General features: G+C 47.9%; 1 protein-coding gene across 1 annotated transcript in view; it reads right to left on the bottom strand.

The window, feature by feature from the left end:
• Positions 1–3,622: 3,622 nt before the first annotated feature.
• Positions 3,623–16,317, bottom strand: part of POLR3A (RNA polymerase III subunit A) — a 53,018-nt gene continuing 40,323 nt past the window's right edge. Inside the window, exons 22-31 of the mRNA XM_015147180.3 lie at positions 15,687–15,773; positions 15,517–15,599; positions 14,796–14,966; positions 12,707–12,800; positions 12,421–12,513; positions 10,866–11,030; positions 10,384–10,548; positions 9,996–10,127; positions 8,111–8,243; positions 3,623–5,623 (exon numbers count right to left, since the gene is read on the bottom strand). Coding sequence (XP_015002666.1) covers positions 5,475–5,623; positions 8,111–8,243; positions 9,996–10,127; positions 10,384–10,548; positions 10,866–11,030; positions 12,421–12,513; positions 12,707–12,800; positions 14,796–14,966; positions 15,517–15,599; positions 15,687–15,773 — 1,272 coding nt within the window. The 3' untranslated portion in view covers positions 3,623–5,474. The remainder of the gene's footprint in view (positions 5,624–8,110; positions 8,244–9,995; positions 10,128–10,383; positions 10,549–10,865; positions 11,031–12,420; positions 12,514–12,706; positions 12,801–14,795; positions 14,967–15,516; positions 15,600–15,686; positions 15,774–16,317) is intronic.

Raw genomic sequence — 16,317 nt, 5'->3', positions numbered from 1 at the left:
AGAAAAATTAGCTGGGCAATGTGCCTGTAGTCCTACCTGCTCTGGAGGCTGAGGTGGGAAGGACTGCTTGAGCCTGGGAGGTGAAGAGGTCGCAGTGACCCGAGGTCATCATGCCACTCTACTCCAGCCTGGGCGACGGAGAATGAACCTGTCTGGAAAAACAAACAAACGACAAAACAAAACAAAACAAACAAACAAACAAAAACTAGAGTCACTTCCTACCTCTGTCCTTGTCACCCAGTTGCTGTTCCATTCTTCTTCTTTTTTTTTTTTTTCTTAACAGGGTCTCACTCTGTCACCCAGACTGAAGTACACTGGTGTGATCTCAGCTTACCACAACCTCTGCCTCCCAGGATCAAGTGATTCTCCTGCCTCAGCCTCCTGAATAGTTGGGATTACCGGTGTGCACCACTACTACCCGGCTAATTTTTGTATTTTTAGTAGAGACGGGGTTTCACCATGTTGGCCAGGCTGGTCTTAAATTCCTGACCTCAAATGATCCACCAGCCTCGGCCTCCCAAAGTGCTGGGATTACAGGCATGAGCCACTGCACCCGGCCCTAACATATTCTTTTTTTTTTTTTTTTTGAGACGGAGTCTCGCTCTGTCGCCCAGGCTGGAGTGCAGTGGCGCGATCTCGGCTCACTGCAAGCTCCGCTTCTCGGGTTCACGCCATTCTCCTGCCTCAGCCTCCTGAGTAGCTGGGACTACAGGCACCCGCCACCGTGCCCGGCTAATTTTTTGTATTTTTAGTAGAGACGGGGTTTCACCGTGGTCTCGATCTCCTGACCGTGTGATCCGCCCGCCTCGGCCTTCCAAAGTGCTGGGATTACAGGCGTGAGCCACCGCGCCCGGCAACATATTCTTTTAAAGAGAGAGAAAAATGTTAAGTTCCCCCTTATGGGATACCTTCTTACATAATCTAAATACATAGGTGTTATCAACATCTGCACCTCTACAAAAAACCTGCCTGTCTGAATTATTCTGGTCTTACTACCTGTGACTCTAAAATGAGATCACACTTACTTTATGGCCTGCATTAAAGTGTTCAAGCCCTCAACCACGCAGTGGCCAACATCCATCCCATTCCCTAACCCTTCTCCTCCCCCATGTAAAATACTTCCCACAACCTACTGATTGAGCAGACAGCTGGGTAGTTGCTATGTCTAGGGAGGCTGGATCCCAAGTCCACCAAGCTCCACTTAGGGTCAAATAAAAAGAGCCAGAGGATTGGTTTTTAGTTGTGAATTCACAGACCATGTTTCCAGGAAAAAATAATGTCACTGTATTAATAACTGCAAACATTTAATGTGTATTATGTGCCAGACACTGTACTAAGACCTTTTTATGTGTAATCACCTTTAAAACTCACAATGACCCAATGAGTCAAACACTACTAAACAGTATTCCTATCTTATACATGAGTCAAGTGAGGCAAGGAGAGGTTAAGTAATTTGTTCATGTTCACCAGATGGAAAGGGAGAACTGGGACTCGGCATGGTGGCTCACGCCTGTAATCTCAGCACTTTGAGAGGATTGTTTGAGCCCAGGTGTTCGAGACCAGCTGGGCTGGGAACACATAGCAAGTCCCGTCTCTATTTAAAATTAAAAAATAAATAAAAATTTAAAAAAGGGGGAGTTGAGATTTAAATCTTGACACTCTGATTGTAGAACTCAGGCTCATAACAAGATGACCCTGACCAGATGGTAAGCTCCATTCATGCAGGGACCTTCCTCAAGGGCCTAGTGCACTGCCTGGCACAGAGCAGAAGTGTAGCAAGTATTAATGGATTCAAATGTTCACATGCTAACACTGCCAGTAGGTTGGGGAAAGGACGGTGGCAACCTTTCCCAGTGACTGCAGGCTTGTGTCCTCACCCAGGGCACACTCCCCAAAATCCAAGCCTAAGGCAAGGAAGCCAAATTAGCATCATGAGAGGCCCTGGGGGAGGGGTTGGAACTGGAGGGCTGCAGCCACAGAAGGACCTTTCTGTACCCTGGTGGGGCCTGATGTGCCCCCAGGAGCACAATACCTTGATCTGCAGTTTTCACCCCGGAGTGTGCTGGACACACTTCTGCACATTGAACCTGAGCCTCTTTGCTTCACCTGCTTCTGCGGAATTCCTTTTAGATGTATTACCATTTTTTTTTTTTTTTTTTGAGATGGAGTCTCGCTCTGTCGCCCAGGCTGGAGTGCAATTGTGTGATCTCGGCTCACTGCAACCTCCGCCTCCCTGGTTCAAGCGATTCTCCTACCTCAGCCTCCCCAGTAGCTGGGATTACAGGCACACGCCACCACACCTGGCTAATTTTTCTATTTTTAGTAGAGACAGGGTTTCACCACGTTGGCCAGGCTGGTCTCCAACTCCTGACCTCAGGTGATCCGCTCGCCTTGGCCTCCCAAAGTGCTGGAATTACGGGCGTGAGCCACTGCGCCTGGCCAGATGTATTAACATCTAATTCACCTGTTGTGTTTACTGCTGCACCCCTAATGCCTAGAACAGTGCCTTGGAAGTAGCAGGCCTTAAATCTTTGTTGAATGAATAAAAGAAAAGTTAAGCTATGCACCTGATCCTGGCCAGGTGGCGCTTCCAGACTCTAGACTTGAGTCCTTTCAGTGCCTCCTACTGGGGCTGGATTAGCTCAGGGGGCACTTTATTTCCTACATTTCTAAGTCACAGGGGTGGGGGTAACAGGGGCATTCACTGTTGACTGCCAGCGCCCGGAGAGGTGAGCTCCTGGTTCTCATTCTAGGAGTTACAGTCCATATAAGACCAACATCCTTTTTCACAACCCACAAGGATTATTCTGCTATAGTTTTAGGTAACGCAAATATTTCCTCCCTTGGGTTGTGGTTGAAAAATAAAGAGGTCCAACAGATAGCAAAAATCAAGAAAAATAAACATACAATGCCAGGTTCAATCAGACAAGAATCAATGTGAATACACATGGGTAAACCCTGAAATAGAAACATGGCACCATAGTTTAACTGACAAACATACTGAAAGAGTCCAGAATGTCACTCCCACTCCTAAAGTGCTGAACACAGCAGGGGGCTGTAACTGAGTCAGGAGCTATTTTAATCTCCCTTGTAAAAAAGACATAAAAATGGCAAAGAACTGGACAGACTGCTAGTCAAGAATATGTAACTGTTCATGGATGAGATGGAATTCACGCATATTTTTATTTCTTCCAAGCAGGTACAGAGACTCAAATGTAACCCTTTGATTGAGCTCTCATGCTTGAAGATGTGCTGCTCCCTGGCCTTTGAGCTCTGTGCTGGCATAAAGCCCAATGCCTGGGCAGGGCAGATGATCATAGTAGGGAGAATTTTAATACCAGTCATGGGACACAGTGGGGAGCACAGACCGTAGGGTTTACCAGGCAATGCTGTTGATGTTGACAGTCCTAGCAAGGCTGGCAGTTCCAGGAGGAGGACCAGCACCTCCAGGACGTATGATTTCCCATGGGTGATGTGACCCTTCACATAACCATTCTGCTCCAAGGTCTGCCTTGTTCCCAAGTGCTATATGCTGATCCGCACCCATCACAATCACACACGTCTCACACAGACTCAAGACTCTGCAGCACCCAACTGAGTACTCACTCAAGCAAGATGAGGCTCCTTGGCGGTGCCATCTTTATTATTCCCAGCCACAAGTTATAGCCACAACCTCTCTTCCATTTAAAGTGTGTGTCACCCGCAGAAGAAAACGGGTGTCGGAGTTCCCTCCCATGATTCAATTCTACCCTCCCCTGGTCTTTGCACGGATCCCAGTGGTCCTGGCTCAGATCAAGCCTACAGCTTACTTCCCAGGCACGCTTCCAGGAAGGCAGTTGGGGTGGGGGGTGCCCCTTTATGGCTCTTCCCGGGTTACATGAGAAGCAGTGATCTCAATGGGGTCTCAAGTAGAAGCCCTGAATTAGTGTTCATTAACAAACTTAATCCTTTGTCCTAAACCAGGCTTTAGCTCAACTGAAAGATAAAGGGGGGTTAAACATTAAGAAAAATGGCATTTTTTCACGTCACTGATACCCCAAGAGAAGTTAATAGGTCTACCTTATAGATGCAGGGAAATCATAAAGTCAAACTACAATTTTTTATAAGAATTAATTAATTTTTTTAAGCTTATTTTTTTTTTTTTTTTGAGACAAGGTCTTGCTTTGTTGCCCAGGCTGGAGTGTAGTGGCACGATCTTGGCTCATTACAACCTTCACCTCCCAGGCTCAAGTGAACCTTCCACCTCAGCCTCCCCAGTAGCAGGGACTGCAGGCATGCGCCACCATGCCTGGCTAATTTTTGTATTCTTTGTAGAGACGGGGTTTTGTCATGTTGCCCAGGCTGCTCTCAAACTCCTGGGCTCAAGCGATCCACCCTCCTCAGCCTCCCAAAGTGCTGGGATTATAGGTGTGAGCCACAGCACCCAGCCCAAACTACAAATTTTAATAGAATGTTAAACCCAACCACTGGCCAAAAATCACTTAGGTCAAGAATTCCTAATCCACAATCTCATCAGTATGAAGGGAAAGCACTCATTCTAACACAGATCCAAGAACCAATGGCTACCCCAGGTACCTTAACAGCATCAACTCAGAACTTCAGAAATCAACTAGAGATCATCCAAGGAATGTAAGTATAATTCTATAAAAAAAACATCTCATCCCCATCGCAGCAGGCTCCAAACTCCAGTGAGGCTTCCATAGGCCATGGAGAATGGGTTTGGCTCTTGTCACAGGGTAGAGCCCCATGATAGGGGTCTGAGGTAGATGAAAACAGGGTAGCCAGGGGCATCTACAGAAGATGTTACAGAGCTGCCTGGGCCTCATGACAGTTGCAGCTCAGTTACAAATCCCAGATGGCTCTATTTGCTTAAACCAGTTTTTCCAGTGACGCTTACATGCTGGCTTTCTTGGTTTCTATAGATGCTTGGTTTCAAAAATAAAACTAAAATAACAAAAATTCCAAATCCCTCAACTGGAACAAATAAATAATAGTAACAATATTTACATGAGTATGTCACATTGAGAGATTCCAGCAAGACCAAGGAATGGAAAATCCATGAACGTGCCCTGGCCTGTGTGGGGCTCAGGCCTGGCTCACCGTCAGGTGTGAAGACACCACAGGGAGCCGATGGATGTATGCAGTGAGCTGGGATGGGCCATGACACCTGGCTGGGCCTTAAGTCCAGGTAGGCAGGGTGTGCAGGAGCTGTGGGGCCGTCCATAGATTGAGTTTCAAGCAAGCAAACAAAAAAACCCTCAGCTCTCCCGAGCAGTATGGCACAGTCAGGGTCACTGGTGTGAGCTGCGCCCTATCAGAGGAGGAGCCGCTCCTGGGGATGCCAAGGGGGCTTTTCTGATTGCTGGCACAGGTGGGGACCTCAGGACCCCCGTCCCAGGGAGCACAAAACTCTTCACATGAGCTGCAGACAGGACAAGGAGTGAAGGTCTGGCATGGTCCCCTCTTTCCTTGGACTATGTGACAAGGGGGATGTGGAATTCATTTGTGTCGAAGATCAGGGGCCTCTTGGGGGGGTTCGGGTCTCTGTCGGCCTTGTGGAGCAGCTTGAAGAGCCCGGTTCCAATGTTCATTGGGATTCCCATGATGATACACTCAGACACCCCTGAAACCAACCAGAATGAACATCAGAGAGCCTCTAAACACAAGCTACATTTTCAGGAAGACAGACTATTGGCTTAAGTGTCAGAAAATTAGGATGTGAGTCCCAGCACCACTCCACATCAACTGGCTGAACTCTGGAAAATCCCTTTCCTTCCAATCTAGAAAAGAAGGGTGGCTGTGGAGTGCAGGCCGGGGGGATTATGTGCTTTCAGGGTAGGGCAGTGCCTGCTCACAGCCTAGGAGTTTGTTGGAGAGAGTCAGCTCCACCAGTTCTCCTCTCCCACCTGAGCCAAAGGCACCCTGGGAGGGCCGTGCCTTTGAGAATACAGCTTAGCAAGAATACGAAAGGATGCTCAGGAAACTCTAAGTTTGCCACCCAGTGCTTCCTTAGCTTAGAGCCTACAAGAAAAGCAAACAACTGGGACAGTAGTGAGCAGAATACAATCCCCTCGGAAACTGCGGCAGGCAGCTGTTAGCTGTGCTCAGGGGAAGGGGCCAGGCCAGGCTTAAGAGCATCTGAGCCTTGATGATCTACAGCCCTGATGAGAAACACCCGGAAGGCAGGGCACCTATAGAGTTACAGGAGCAAGGGGGTGGTGCAGATTCTTTCTCCAAACCCATGTCAACCTGGCATAAGCCTTGAGTCTACGACGAGCAAGCACATGGCTACTGTCTTCTAGACTTTGTGCTAACAAGGAACCAGACAGGCAAACAACTAAAGACCAACATGCAATGAGGGCGAACACGGGGTTACAATGTGCTGAAAGACCAGGAGGAGGGGAAACTTCAAATTGCGGGTGGGGTGGCAGCCAGGCAGTCGAGGAGGTTGGCGGTGGAGAGAGGTCGTGGCTGCAGCAAAGGTCCGGTTTCCAGGTGTCAGGCTTGAGTGCTGGGTCTCAGCCCTGTTGTCAGGCAGACTCGTTCTTCTCCTGGCCCTGGGCCTTCTTCCAGTCTTCCCTGTACCTCCCTCTTGCCCCACTCTAACTGCTGCTCCTTTTTCTTTCCCTTCATGCTCGTTTTTTTTTTTTTTTTTTGAGACGGAGTCCTGTTCTGTCACTCAGGCTAAAAGTGCCGTGGTGCGATCTCGGCTTATTGCAACCTCTGCCTCCTGGGTTCAAGAGATTCTCCTGCCTCAGCCTCCCGAGTAGCTGGGATTACAGGCGCCTGCCCCTGTGCCCGGCTAATTTTTGTATTTTTTAGTAGAGATGGGGTTTCACCATCTCGGCCAGGCTGGTCTCAAACTCCTGACCTCGTGATCCACCCGCCTCGGCCTCCCAAAGTGTTGGGATTACAGGCGTGAGCCACCATGCCTGGCCCACGCTTGTTTTTTAAAAATATTTAAATAGACATGAGGTCTCATTATGTGGCCCAGGCTGGCCTCAAACTCCTGGGCTCAAGTGATTGTCCTGCCTCAGCCTCCTGAGTAGCTGGGACGACAGCAACACCATGCCCGGCTCTCATCCTTCTTTATCTTAAAGAATTATGTAATATTTCTTTCCTTCCATCTCCAATCCATGTCCCTTTTGAAAGGAGAAAGTTAATCTTAGAGGCAAAAAATAGGTATACACTCTAATGATGCCAATCTATACAAGAGCAGCAGGTGAGACAGCAAAGGGCTACTGGGAAGCAGAGCTCTGGCCTGGAAACGGCAGCCAGACTTGGAATCTCTGTGGGCCTGATTAGCGTGTGCCCTGGGGCAGGCTGCTGACCCTCCCGAACTCCAGCCCCTCACCAGCTCCCACCGCAGGCCTGCAGGGTCTTCCTGTGGAATCAGAAAGGCTCGAGCAAAGCTCAGCAGTCAGTGGTGGTCTCATGGAAGACGCAGGGAAGCCAGACACTGGGGAGAATTCCCCTCATGCTCCCTCTCCCGCAGGCCAGTACAGCCCCATCAGAGCCATGCTTTGTTGAGTGGTGGGGATGAGGCATGGTGCAGAGCAAAGCTCTGCTGGTAGACTCGACAGCAAGCTAGGTCACCTGGGTCTTCTGACTTGTCAAAGGGCTTAATATCCACACCCCAACAGTGGGTTGACATACTTAGCACATATGATGCCTGGCACAGGGGCTGAGCAGGCATCGATGGCTACCTCCCAAGGACAGCAGGACACTCTGCTCTGCCCAGTGCCCAGCCAGTACCCTCTCCTGTCAGCCCTGGTGTCATACACAGGGGTCAGGAGAAGTGTGGCTAACTACAAAGTCAAGGGCTAGAAAAATTCTTACATGCTCAGGGTTGCTCTTTTCTTCTTGGACCAAAAACCATCTGTGCTGACAGAGGGAAGTCATCCAACAAATGTAAATGGGGATGCAGGATGCTACAGTCAGGCTTTGGAGATAAAAGATCCAGCAGTTCCAATTCATGATCTATGACATTATTCTTGAAAAAATAAATGCTCTGCCACTCAGTTTCTTTCATTCCCTTAGAAGCCTAGACATGGTCTAAGTCGTAAATAGTAAAGGCCTTTGATGCTGTTCATAGAAACATCAAACCTACCGCACACGGAGTCCTTCTGCCCGAAGTAGGCAGCGTCAAAGAGATGGTCAGCTGTCTTCTCAAAGGAGGCCAGCATCAGCACACTCTCCTTCATCTTGGCCAGGCCAAACCTAGTGATGCCCAGGACTTCACCCTGCGTCAAGTGGGAAAGAGTCACGGTGGTACTCACGCCAATGGCAAAAGCTTGAAACCAAAGCACGGTGCACCTTCAATACAATCAACAAAAATCCTCCAAGACCCAACGTCAGGTGTGAAAGGCCCTGGGGAGCTATGTGTCCGCCCTCTGTGTGCCACTGAGGTGGTCAGTCATCGGCAACATGGAACTTCACACTCGTGTCCAGATGCCATCAGAACAAAGAATTAAGAACTAGAATTCAGAGACTAACTTTAAAAAAGGGGAGTACTTCTGAAGAGATTTCTTATGGCTCAAAGAACTAAAAAAAAAAAAAAGTAAAAACCTCAAGTATGAAGATAATTAAATTTAGATAATTCTCTTCAAAGGAATATTATGCCATAATTTAAAAAGTATATTTATTAAAACCATGAAACAAGATGGAAAATATTTGTGATGTTAAACAAAAAGTCAGAACAAAAACTGCACACACACAGTTTCCTGCAACTAAAGTAAAAGATGCATAGAGAATAGGACTTCACAGAAGATGTCGAACCGACGGCCATTTCCCTCACCTGGTTTCTTTTTTTTTTTTTTAGGAGACGGAGTCTCGCTCTGTCGCCCAGGCTGGAGTGCAGTGGCCGGATCTCAGCTCACTGCAAGCTCCGCCTCCCGGGTTCACGCCATTCTCCTGCCTCAGCCTCCTAAGTAGCTGGGACTACAGACGCCCGCCACCTCGCCTGGCTAGTTTTTTGTATTTTTTAGTATAGACGGGGTTTCACCATGTTAGCCAGGATGGTCTCGATCTCCTGACCTCGTGATCCGCCCGTCTCGGTCTCCCAAAGTGCTGGGATTACAGGCTTGAGCCACCGCGACCGGCCCCTCACCTGGTTTCCAAATATTCTGTAATACACTATCAACTTGTTTGGGGAAGCCTTATGAAAACCTGCTGCCCTAAGGCACAGCTAGAGGGAAATACATTTTTTTGGAAAAGAGAGAAAAAAAAATCAAAACACCAACCCACCTCAGCCTCCCGCCCCCAACTTCAGATCATGTTAACTTATTCTTTCCTGGGAATGGCTACAGAAGAGTGATGGATGGGTTTGATAAGAAAGAAACACCTTGGCCAGGCGCAGTGGCTCAAGCCTGTAATCCCAGCACTTTGGGAGGCCGAGACGGGCGGATCATGAGGTCAGGAGATCGAGACCATCCTGGCTAACCCAGTGAAACCCCGTCTCTACTAAAAAATACAAAAAACTAGCCGGGCGAGGTGGTGGGCGTCTGTAGTCCCAGCTACTCGGGAGGCTGAGGCAGGAGAATGGCGTGAACCCAGGAGGCGGGGCTTGCAGTGAGCTGAGATCCGGCCACTGCACTCCAGCCTGGGCGACAGAGCAAGACTCCGTCTCAAAAAAAAAAAAAAAGAAAGAAAGAAACACCTCAACTTGCCATGGGACTCTCTGGGTTTTGGCAATGGCTAATTTTGCTTTAGGATGGATGACACTCAGGATAAGAACGGAACCAAGCTCCAGCTCTCTTCACTCCACCAACTGGGTGTGAGTTTGCCATGAGGCTGTAATTCTCATACTGGGATTTGACCAGGACACGCAGCCTGATCAGCATACTTTGGTTTTTGAGCAATGTTCACATCTTATTTTCCCTCTCTGATGGTCCTCACAGCGGCGCATTCTACATGTCTTAGAAACTCCACAGGCTTATTCTCCTGAAAGTGAGTTTCGAGACGCCCAGGCAGCCCGGGGGCCTCCTGCCACACACCTTGTAGGTCATGAGGTCGGAGAGCAGCATCACGTGCCTCCTGTCGATGCTCATGCCGTGGTTCACCATGGTGTACTGGATTTCATTGATGATGGTTGTCCGGGCAGCCTCGATGCCCAGAGTTTTCTCCACCTACAGAGAGAAAGGAATGAGCAGAAGCAGCCACTTTTGTGAGGCCACTGCAAATTCTCTCCACTTCCTCCTCTGCCCTCCAAGTTCAAAGCAAACCCTGTGCCGTTTTCCAGAAATGGATTACTGGGCAATTTTTAGTTGTAGACCCAGGGCAAATGGGATGGTGAGAGAAGTATGCTGGGAACCAGTGGAAGGCCTGCAGATGGCACAAGGAAGACAACCTAACCCTAAGGCGACTCCGTGGGGTAAGCAGTACCTCATAGGTGTTATTGGAGGTGGTTCGGGTGCCCTTCACACCGTGCGTGGCCATGACTGCCCGCAGGTTATCACCTTCCACCAGAAGCTTGTACTTCTCCTTTCCACTCTGCTCATCAATGTGTATGACAGCTCTGGACACCTCTGGAATGCCCTGCACCACCACCTGGATTCAGAGACAGAGAAGGCTGTGAGGACGGTGTGAGCCATGCCCTGGGATGATCACCTTGATCACCCCAGCTTTCAGCAGTGGTCATCTGTGACACACTAGAGCTAGTTTTAGGGATAAGGGAGGGGACTACGCCTCTTTCTAACATCAGTTTTTTGACAGAGCAGAGAGGAATCTAACAGACTAACTCCTTGGGGATACGGACAAGAAGAAATGAAGAAATGGGACTAAGTGACAAAGCCCTTGAGTCCCAGCCCTGGGTGTCACACCACAGGGAGATGCTGGGTCTCCATGAGAAGCGACTCCTGTTTCACCTTGGGGAGATCTTCTTTCAGGAACTGCAGCACGTAGTACATGGAGCTCTTGCTGTTCTCTCTGGGGGTGACACACACCACAGCCTCACCGTGAACAGCCACGTCGCCGGGCTTCACGCGGAGCTTGGACGTACAGATGGAATATCGCACTGTCTCAGCGTTCACCTGCAACATGGCCAGGAGTAGGTGTTACTGAGAGGTTTGAGGGCTTCGATTCCAGTGTTTTTCATCCTTTATTTCATTATTGCCCCTCTAAGAAGTCCTTTTAGTCAGGTTTGTTCTAAACACCTCCCACCCGCACCATGAATTTAATACCATAGATATACTACATATCTGTTTTATGTATTATGTATATATATCTGTGCGTTACTCATAAAAATAGCTTTTTTTTCACCCACAACAAAATATTTGCCCTTGAAAATTCATGCTCAATTCACGGCAACACATGCAGCCTCTGTGGGAAGCTCTAGGGAGGCTGGAGGTTGGAGGCCAGGCTGATTAAAAGCTTCTGTGGGGCCTCCCCTTTACCTGACATTTCCACAGTGGTTCACTTGCTACATTCCTGGATGCAACTCAGCTCTTCTGCAAAAGAGCCGCAAGGCAGGCAGCAAGAGACAGGCTAGAGAAATCCCCAAACTGGAGAGCAGGTTGCTGCATTTCAGAGTCATCTGTTACATGGGTAACATATGACCTTGGTGCGTGAGAGAACGAACTGACAGAATATTTTTTTTTTTTTTTTTTTTTTGAGACGGAGTCTCGCTCTGTCGCCCAGGCTGGAGTGCAGTGGCCGGATCTCAGCTCACTGCAAGCTCCGCCTCCCGGGTTCACGCCATTCTCCTGCCTCAGCCTCCCGAGTAGCTGGGACTACAGGCGCCCGCCACCTCACCCGGCTCATTTTTTGTATTTTTAGTAGAGACGGGGTTTCACCGTGTTAGCCAGGATGGTCTCGATCTCCTGACCTCGTGATCCGCCCGTCTTGGCCTCCCCAGAATGTGTTTTAAGGGCTAGTACAGCTTTAACTACCCAAGAGAAAGAAGAGGGTGTTGGGAAGTTACTCAGTTTGCACCCCAAGTTGGTCTGTTTGTGAGAAAGGTGGATCATCTTTCAAATGTTGCCTACTACCCGTGCATTCCAGTTTAAGAAGCCAGGTTAATCTCCCCATCTAAACACATTTACGGAACTTCCTAGGCTAGCTGCCATGCTGGGCGCTGGGGACCCACAGATGAGTAAGAGAGCCAGCCCTAGGGTCCTTCCAGACACTGGGAAGAGGGGACAACAAGACCACTTATCATAACACCGTGTCACAGTGAACTGCTATTGTGGTCTGCACAAGATTTCAACTAATTTCCTGTGTGTCTTTAGATGGCTATATTTGTATCAAGGTCAGGTTTAGAAAGAGAAAATGTGAGGGGACGACAGAATCACAAAAACTAGAAACCAAACAGAAGCTTCTGCAATGCTTCCTCTGCCTTGCTTAGCTCTTGCCCTAGTTTATCAGTACCTATCTTGGGACTAACAGGATGACTTCCTCTCTACATTTAATTATGTGACTCACTTCCAGTCTCAGAAGTCTAATCCGTTCCAGGGAGAGTTTGACGAGAATAAAGCAGTCATCAGGAAGAAACACTTCTTCAATATACTCGGAAATCTGGAGTGTCAAAAGATCAGAGTGTTAATCAGCTGCTTTCCCCTTTCCTAAGAGCATGTGACTGCTTGCTTTTTTTGAAGAGCTGGAGTAGTGAGGACGCCACAGGCTGGTCAATCCATGGCAGCTGATTTTCACACTTCCTTGCAATGTTGCTGAGCTAGTTTTCTTGTCATCAATAGGGATTTCTTCTTACCTCTCCCAAGAGGGTTTTCTCAATTCTCCCTTTCACGAGGCGAGCATAATCCGCGTCGTCATCCTTGTCTAGCTGTGCTGTGATAATTGGAGTGCTGTCGAGAGGCAAAGGAAAAATGACGCTAGCACAAGGGAGGAGCCTGTTTGAAGACCACTGCTTTGTTAAACCCAAGTGCTATTTAGAATCATAATATTACTAGCAACCCCAGTTTACTGAATATTTACTGTCAGGTATGCTACTAAGGGCTTCATATACATTATCATTTAGACTTACTATTTTTGGTGGTCCCCAGGCAATCTACTCCCGAAGTGAATGAAAAGACTTTCAGAAAATTCTTCCTTAAAAAGTGAGCCCTGGTTGGGTGCGGTGGCTCATGCCTGTAATCCCAGAACTTTGGAGGCCAAGACAGGTGGATCACCTGAGGTCAGAAGTTCGAGACCAGCCTGGCCAACATGGCGAAACTCTGTCTCTACTAAAAATACAAACATTAGCCAAGTCCCAGCTACTCAAGAGGCTGAGGTAGGAGCATCGCTTGAACCCAGGAGGCAGAGGTTGTAGTGAGCCAAGATCGCACCACTGCACTCTAGTCTGGCAACAGAGTGAGGTTCTGTCTCAAAAAAAAAAAAAAAAAAAAAAAAGTGATCCCTACCTGTTTTTCTTTGGTCCTAACAAGCGTAACAAGCAGTTATTTTAGTTCTGTTCCCTGTGTAAACTGACCACCCACACTTTTTTTTTTTTGAAAGGGGTCTTGCTCTGTTTCAGGCTGGAGTGTAGCGGCATGATCACAGCTCACTGCAGCCTCTACATCCTGGTAGAGGATCAATCGATCCTTCTGCCTCAGCCTCCCAAGTAGCTGGAACCACAGGTGTGCACCACCACGCCTGGCTAATTTTTAAATTTTCTGTAGGCTTGGGGTCTTCCAGTGTTGCCGGTGCTGGTCTCAAACTCCTGGGCTAAAGTGATCCTTCAGCCTTGGCCTGCCAAAGAGCTGGGATTACAGGCATGAACCACCAGGCCTGGCCTGTAAAGTGACCTTTTGCATATTACAATTTCCCTCATCCCTCTCCTCTCCCATCACCGCTTCTCCAGGAACACCTCCAACTCCTCTGATCACTGGCCATCAGCTTCTGTCCTCACTGTTCTGGACAGGATCCCCAGAATACACACCTGGGACTGACTAATCTGACCAGCCTAGAAGGGGCAGGCAGAGCTCCTAACACCCTGGTTGTCTACAGTTGTGGTTCTACAACCAAGTATGGCTATCTTTCTTTTTTTTCTTGAGACAGTCTCGCTCTCTCGCCCAGGCTGGAATGCAGTGGAGTGATCTAGGTTCAACGCAAGCTCCGCCTCCCAGGTTCACGTCATTCTCCTGCCTCAGTCTCCCGAGTAGCTGGAACTACAGGCACCAACCACCACGCCTGGCTAATTTTTTGTATTTTTAGTAGAGACGGGGTTTCACCGTGTTAGCCAGGATGGTCTCAATCTCCTGACCTCATCATCCGCCCGCCTCAGCCTCCCAAAGTGCTGGGATTACAGGCGTGAGCCACTGCGCCCAGCTGACTATCTTTCATTTAATGCTATGTATCATTATTTTGTTAAATATAGATCACAGGTAAAAATCATGACTTTTGTCATCAAAGGCACTGTAAAACATTTCTATTTCTTCTAGCCTTAGATCAACTAGAAATCCTATCACGAAATCACCAGGGGCTCACAGAATATGACCACAGGCCAAGTGGCAGACACTTCAGTCAGGCCTAGTTAGGCTGGAATAATGACATCAAAAGGATGAAATCTCCACTGACACATTGCTCCAGTTTTTCCAGTCATTTTTAACATTTTCTCTCTTCATGTTACTTGTGGCCATAAAAAAAAAAACATTGCTTCTATTTTGACTGTATCCAGTTTAGACTTTTTCTTAAGTGGCTTTTTAAAAAACCAAAATAGGATGAACACAGCATGCATGCCACCCAGAGTTTGAGACACAGTCCTATGAGGATATCACACATATGCATGTGACACGAGGATCATTGTTTCTCAAGAAACAGGACAGGCATGTGTGGAACAAGAGGGAAATGAAAGCAGGCACCTGATGGCCTTGGAAGCATTGATGATCTCTTTAATCCGGGGCACGCCCAGGGTGATGTTCATGGAGGCCACACCTGCAAAGTGGAAAGTCTTCAGGGTCATCTGGGTGCCTGGCTCACCAATGCTCTGGGCACACAGAGCGCCCACTGCAGAACCTGGCTCCATCTGTGCCCTAGAAGGCAAAGGTATGGATAAGAATGCAGCATGCCAAAGAAAAGTCCAGCAAAACTGCTGGGGAGAGGCTTCTGATTGTCACCTTTCAACAGAGAATATAGATGCTATTCGGGTCGGGAAGGGTATGGTTGTGACAGAGAAAGAGCCTGGCATAGATGCAGACAGGGGTAAGTAATGGTCAGAGAGGGGACGGCAATGCCACTCAATTCTGCATGGCTACTTGTGGTCAGCATGTAATAGATGCAGAAAATCTAGATGGTCTGCTAACCAATGGTACTGATGGCAAACAGAGCAGTGGCATCTGCCATATTCATTAGCAGTTTCCCCCTGGGGAGAAGACATTAAGAAATTTCCTTGCAATTATTTCCATATCTTGGAGCATTCAGCCTAGCAATTCATCAGACCCCCTAGAGAAAATGTGACAGAACCTGATCAAATACTATCAGTTAACAAGTGAGCTGGTGCAGGGTTTTGTACACGTGGAGAAACAGAAGGGATACGTGAGAACTATGTGGATGACAGTCAGTCCAAGACAAAAGCATCCCTACCTCATGTACTTGTCCCTACAGGTCTCCAGAAACTTTTCTACTTGGGTGGGGGTGATGCGGTCCAGCTGGTACAGCACACGGGGCTGGAAGAATACAAGCCAAGCATACAGTTAGGGCCGGCAGCACCTGCAAACAGCTCGGGGTTCTAACATGTCTTGGAGGGATATTACCTCTGTTGTGCCGTTATCATTGATGCCATATTTATCTCTGGTTTTCTTGATCTTCTCAGAGACCCCCTTAATGAATTTTTTTATTTCCTGAAAGATTACACAGCAAACATCATTTGTAAGTTTCACAGTCATTCAGATGACATAATTCATTTCATAAACCTCAGTTGTATATGACAAGTCTATCATATTTTAGTGTTAGCTCCATATATAGTATAAAGGACACAATCTGGATACTGCTTCTACTACAAAGTGGTTTTCCAAAGAACACACCACACTGTCCATACCCCAGACACACACTCCGTTGGTTATGGTGTCTCTAAGGCCTTCTCTTCCAACCACTCTCATGGCACTATCTACAGAGCCCACACAGCATGTGGGAGCCTTCATTCTTGTTCTCCAATGTGCCACGAGGGCTACAAGAACACAGTTCAGGACAGGTACAACTGCAGCATTTATACTCTTCTGTAGATTAATTTTTGAGGGTTTCTTCTGAAGCTATTATGATCAGCTTAAATACTACCAACTAAAGCATAGCTTTGTTGACAGTTCATGCATTTAAAACACCCTTTGAGCTTACCTTCATTTCAAAGAAAACACTCTCCAAACCCAGCTTACCTTTTCCCCTCCGGTA

Source organism: Macaca mulatta, chromosome 9 (genome assembly GCF_049350105.2).
Source record: "Macaca mulatta isolate MMU2019108-1 chromosome 9, T2T-MMU8v2.0, whole genome shotgun sequence".
Lineage (NCBI taxonomy): Eukaryota > Metazoa > Chordata > Mammalia > Primates > Cercopithecidae > Macaca > Macaca mulatta.
This window is presented reverse-complemented; position numbering and strand designations above follow the sequence as displayed.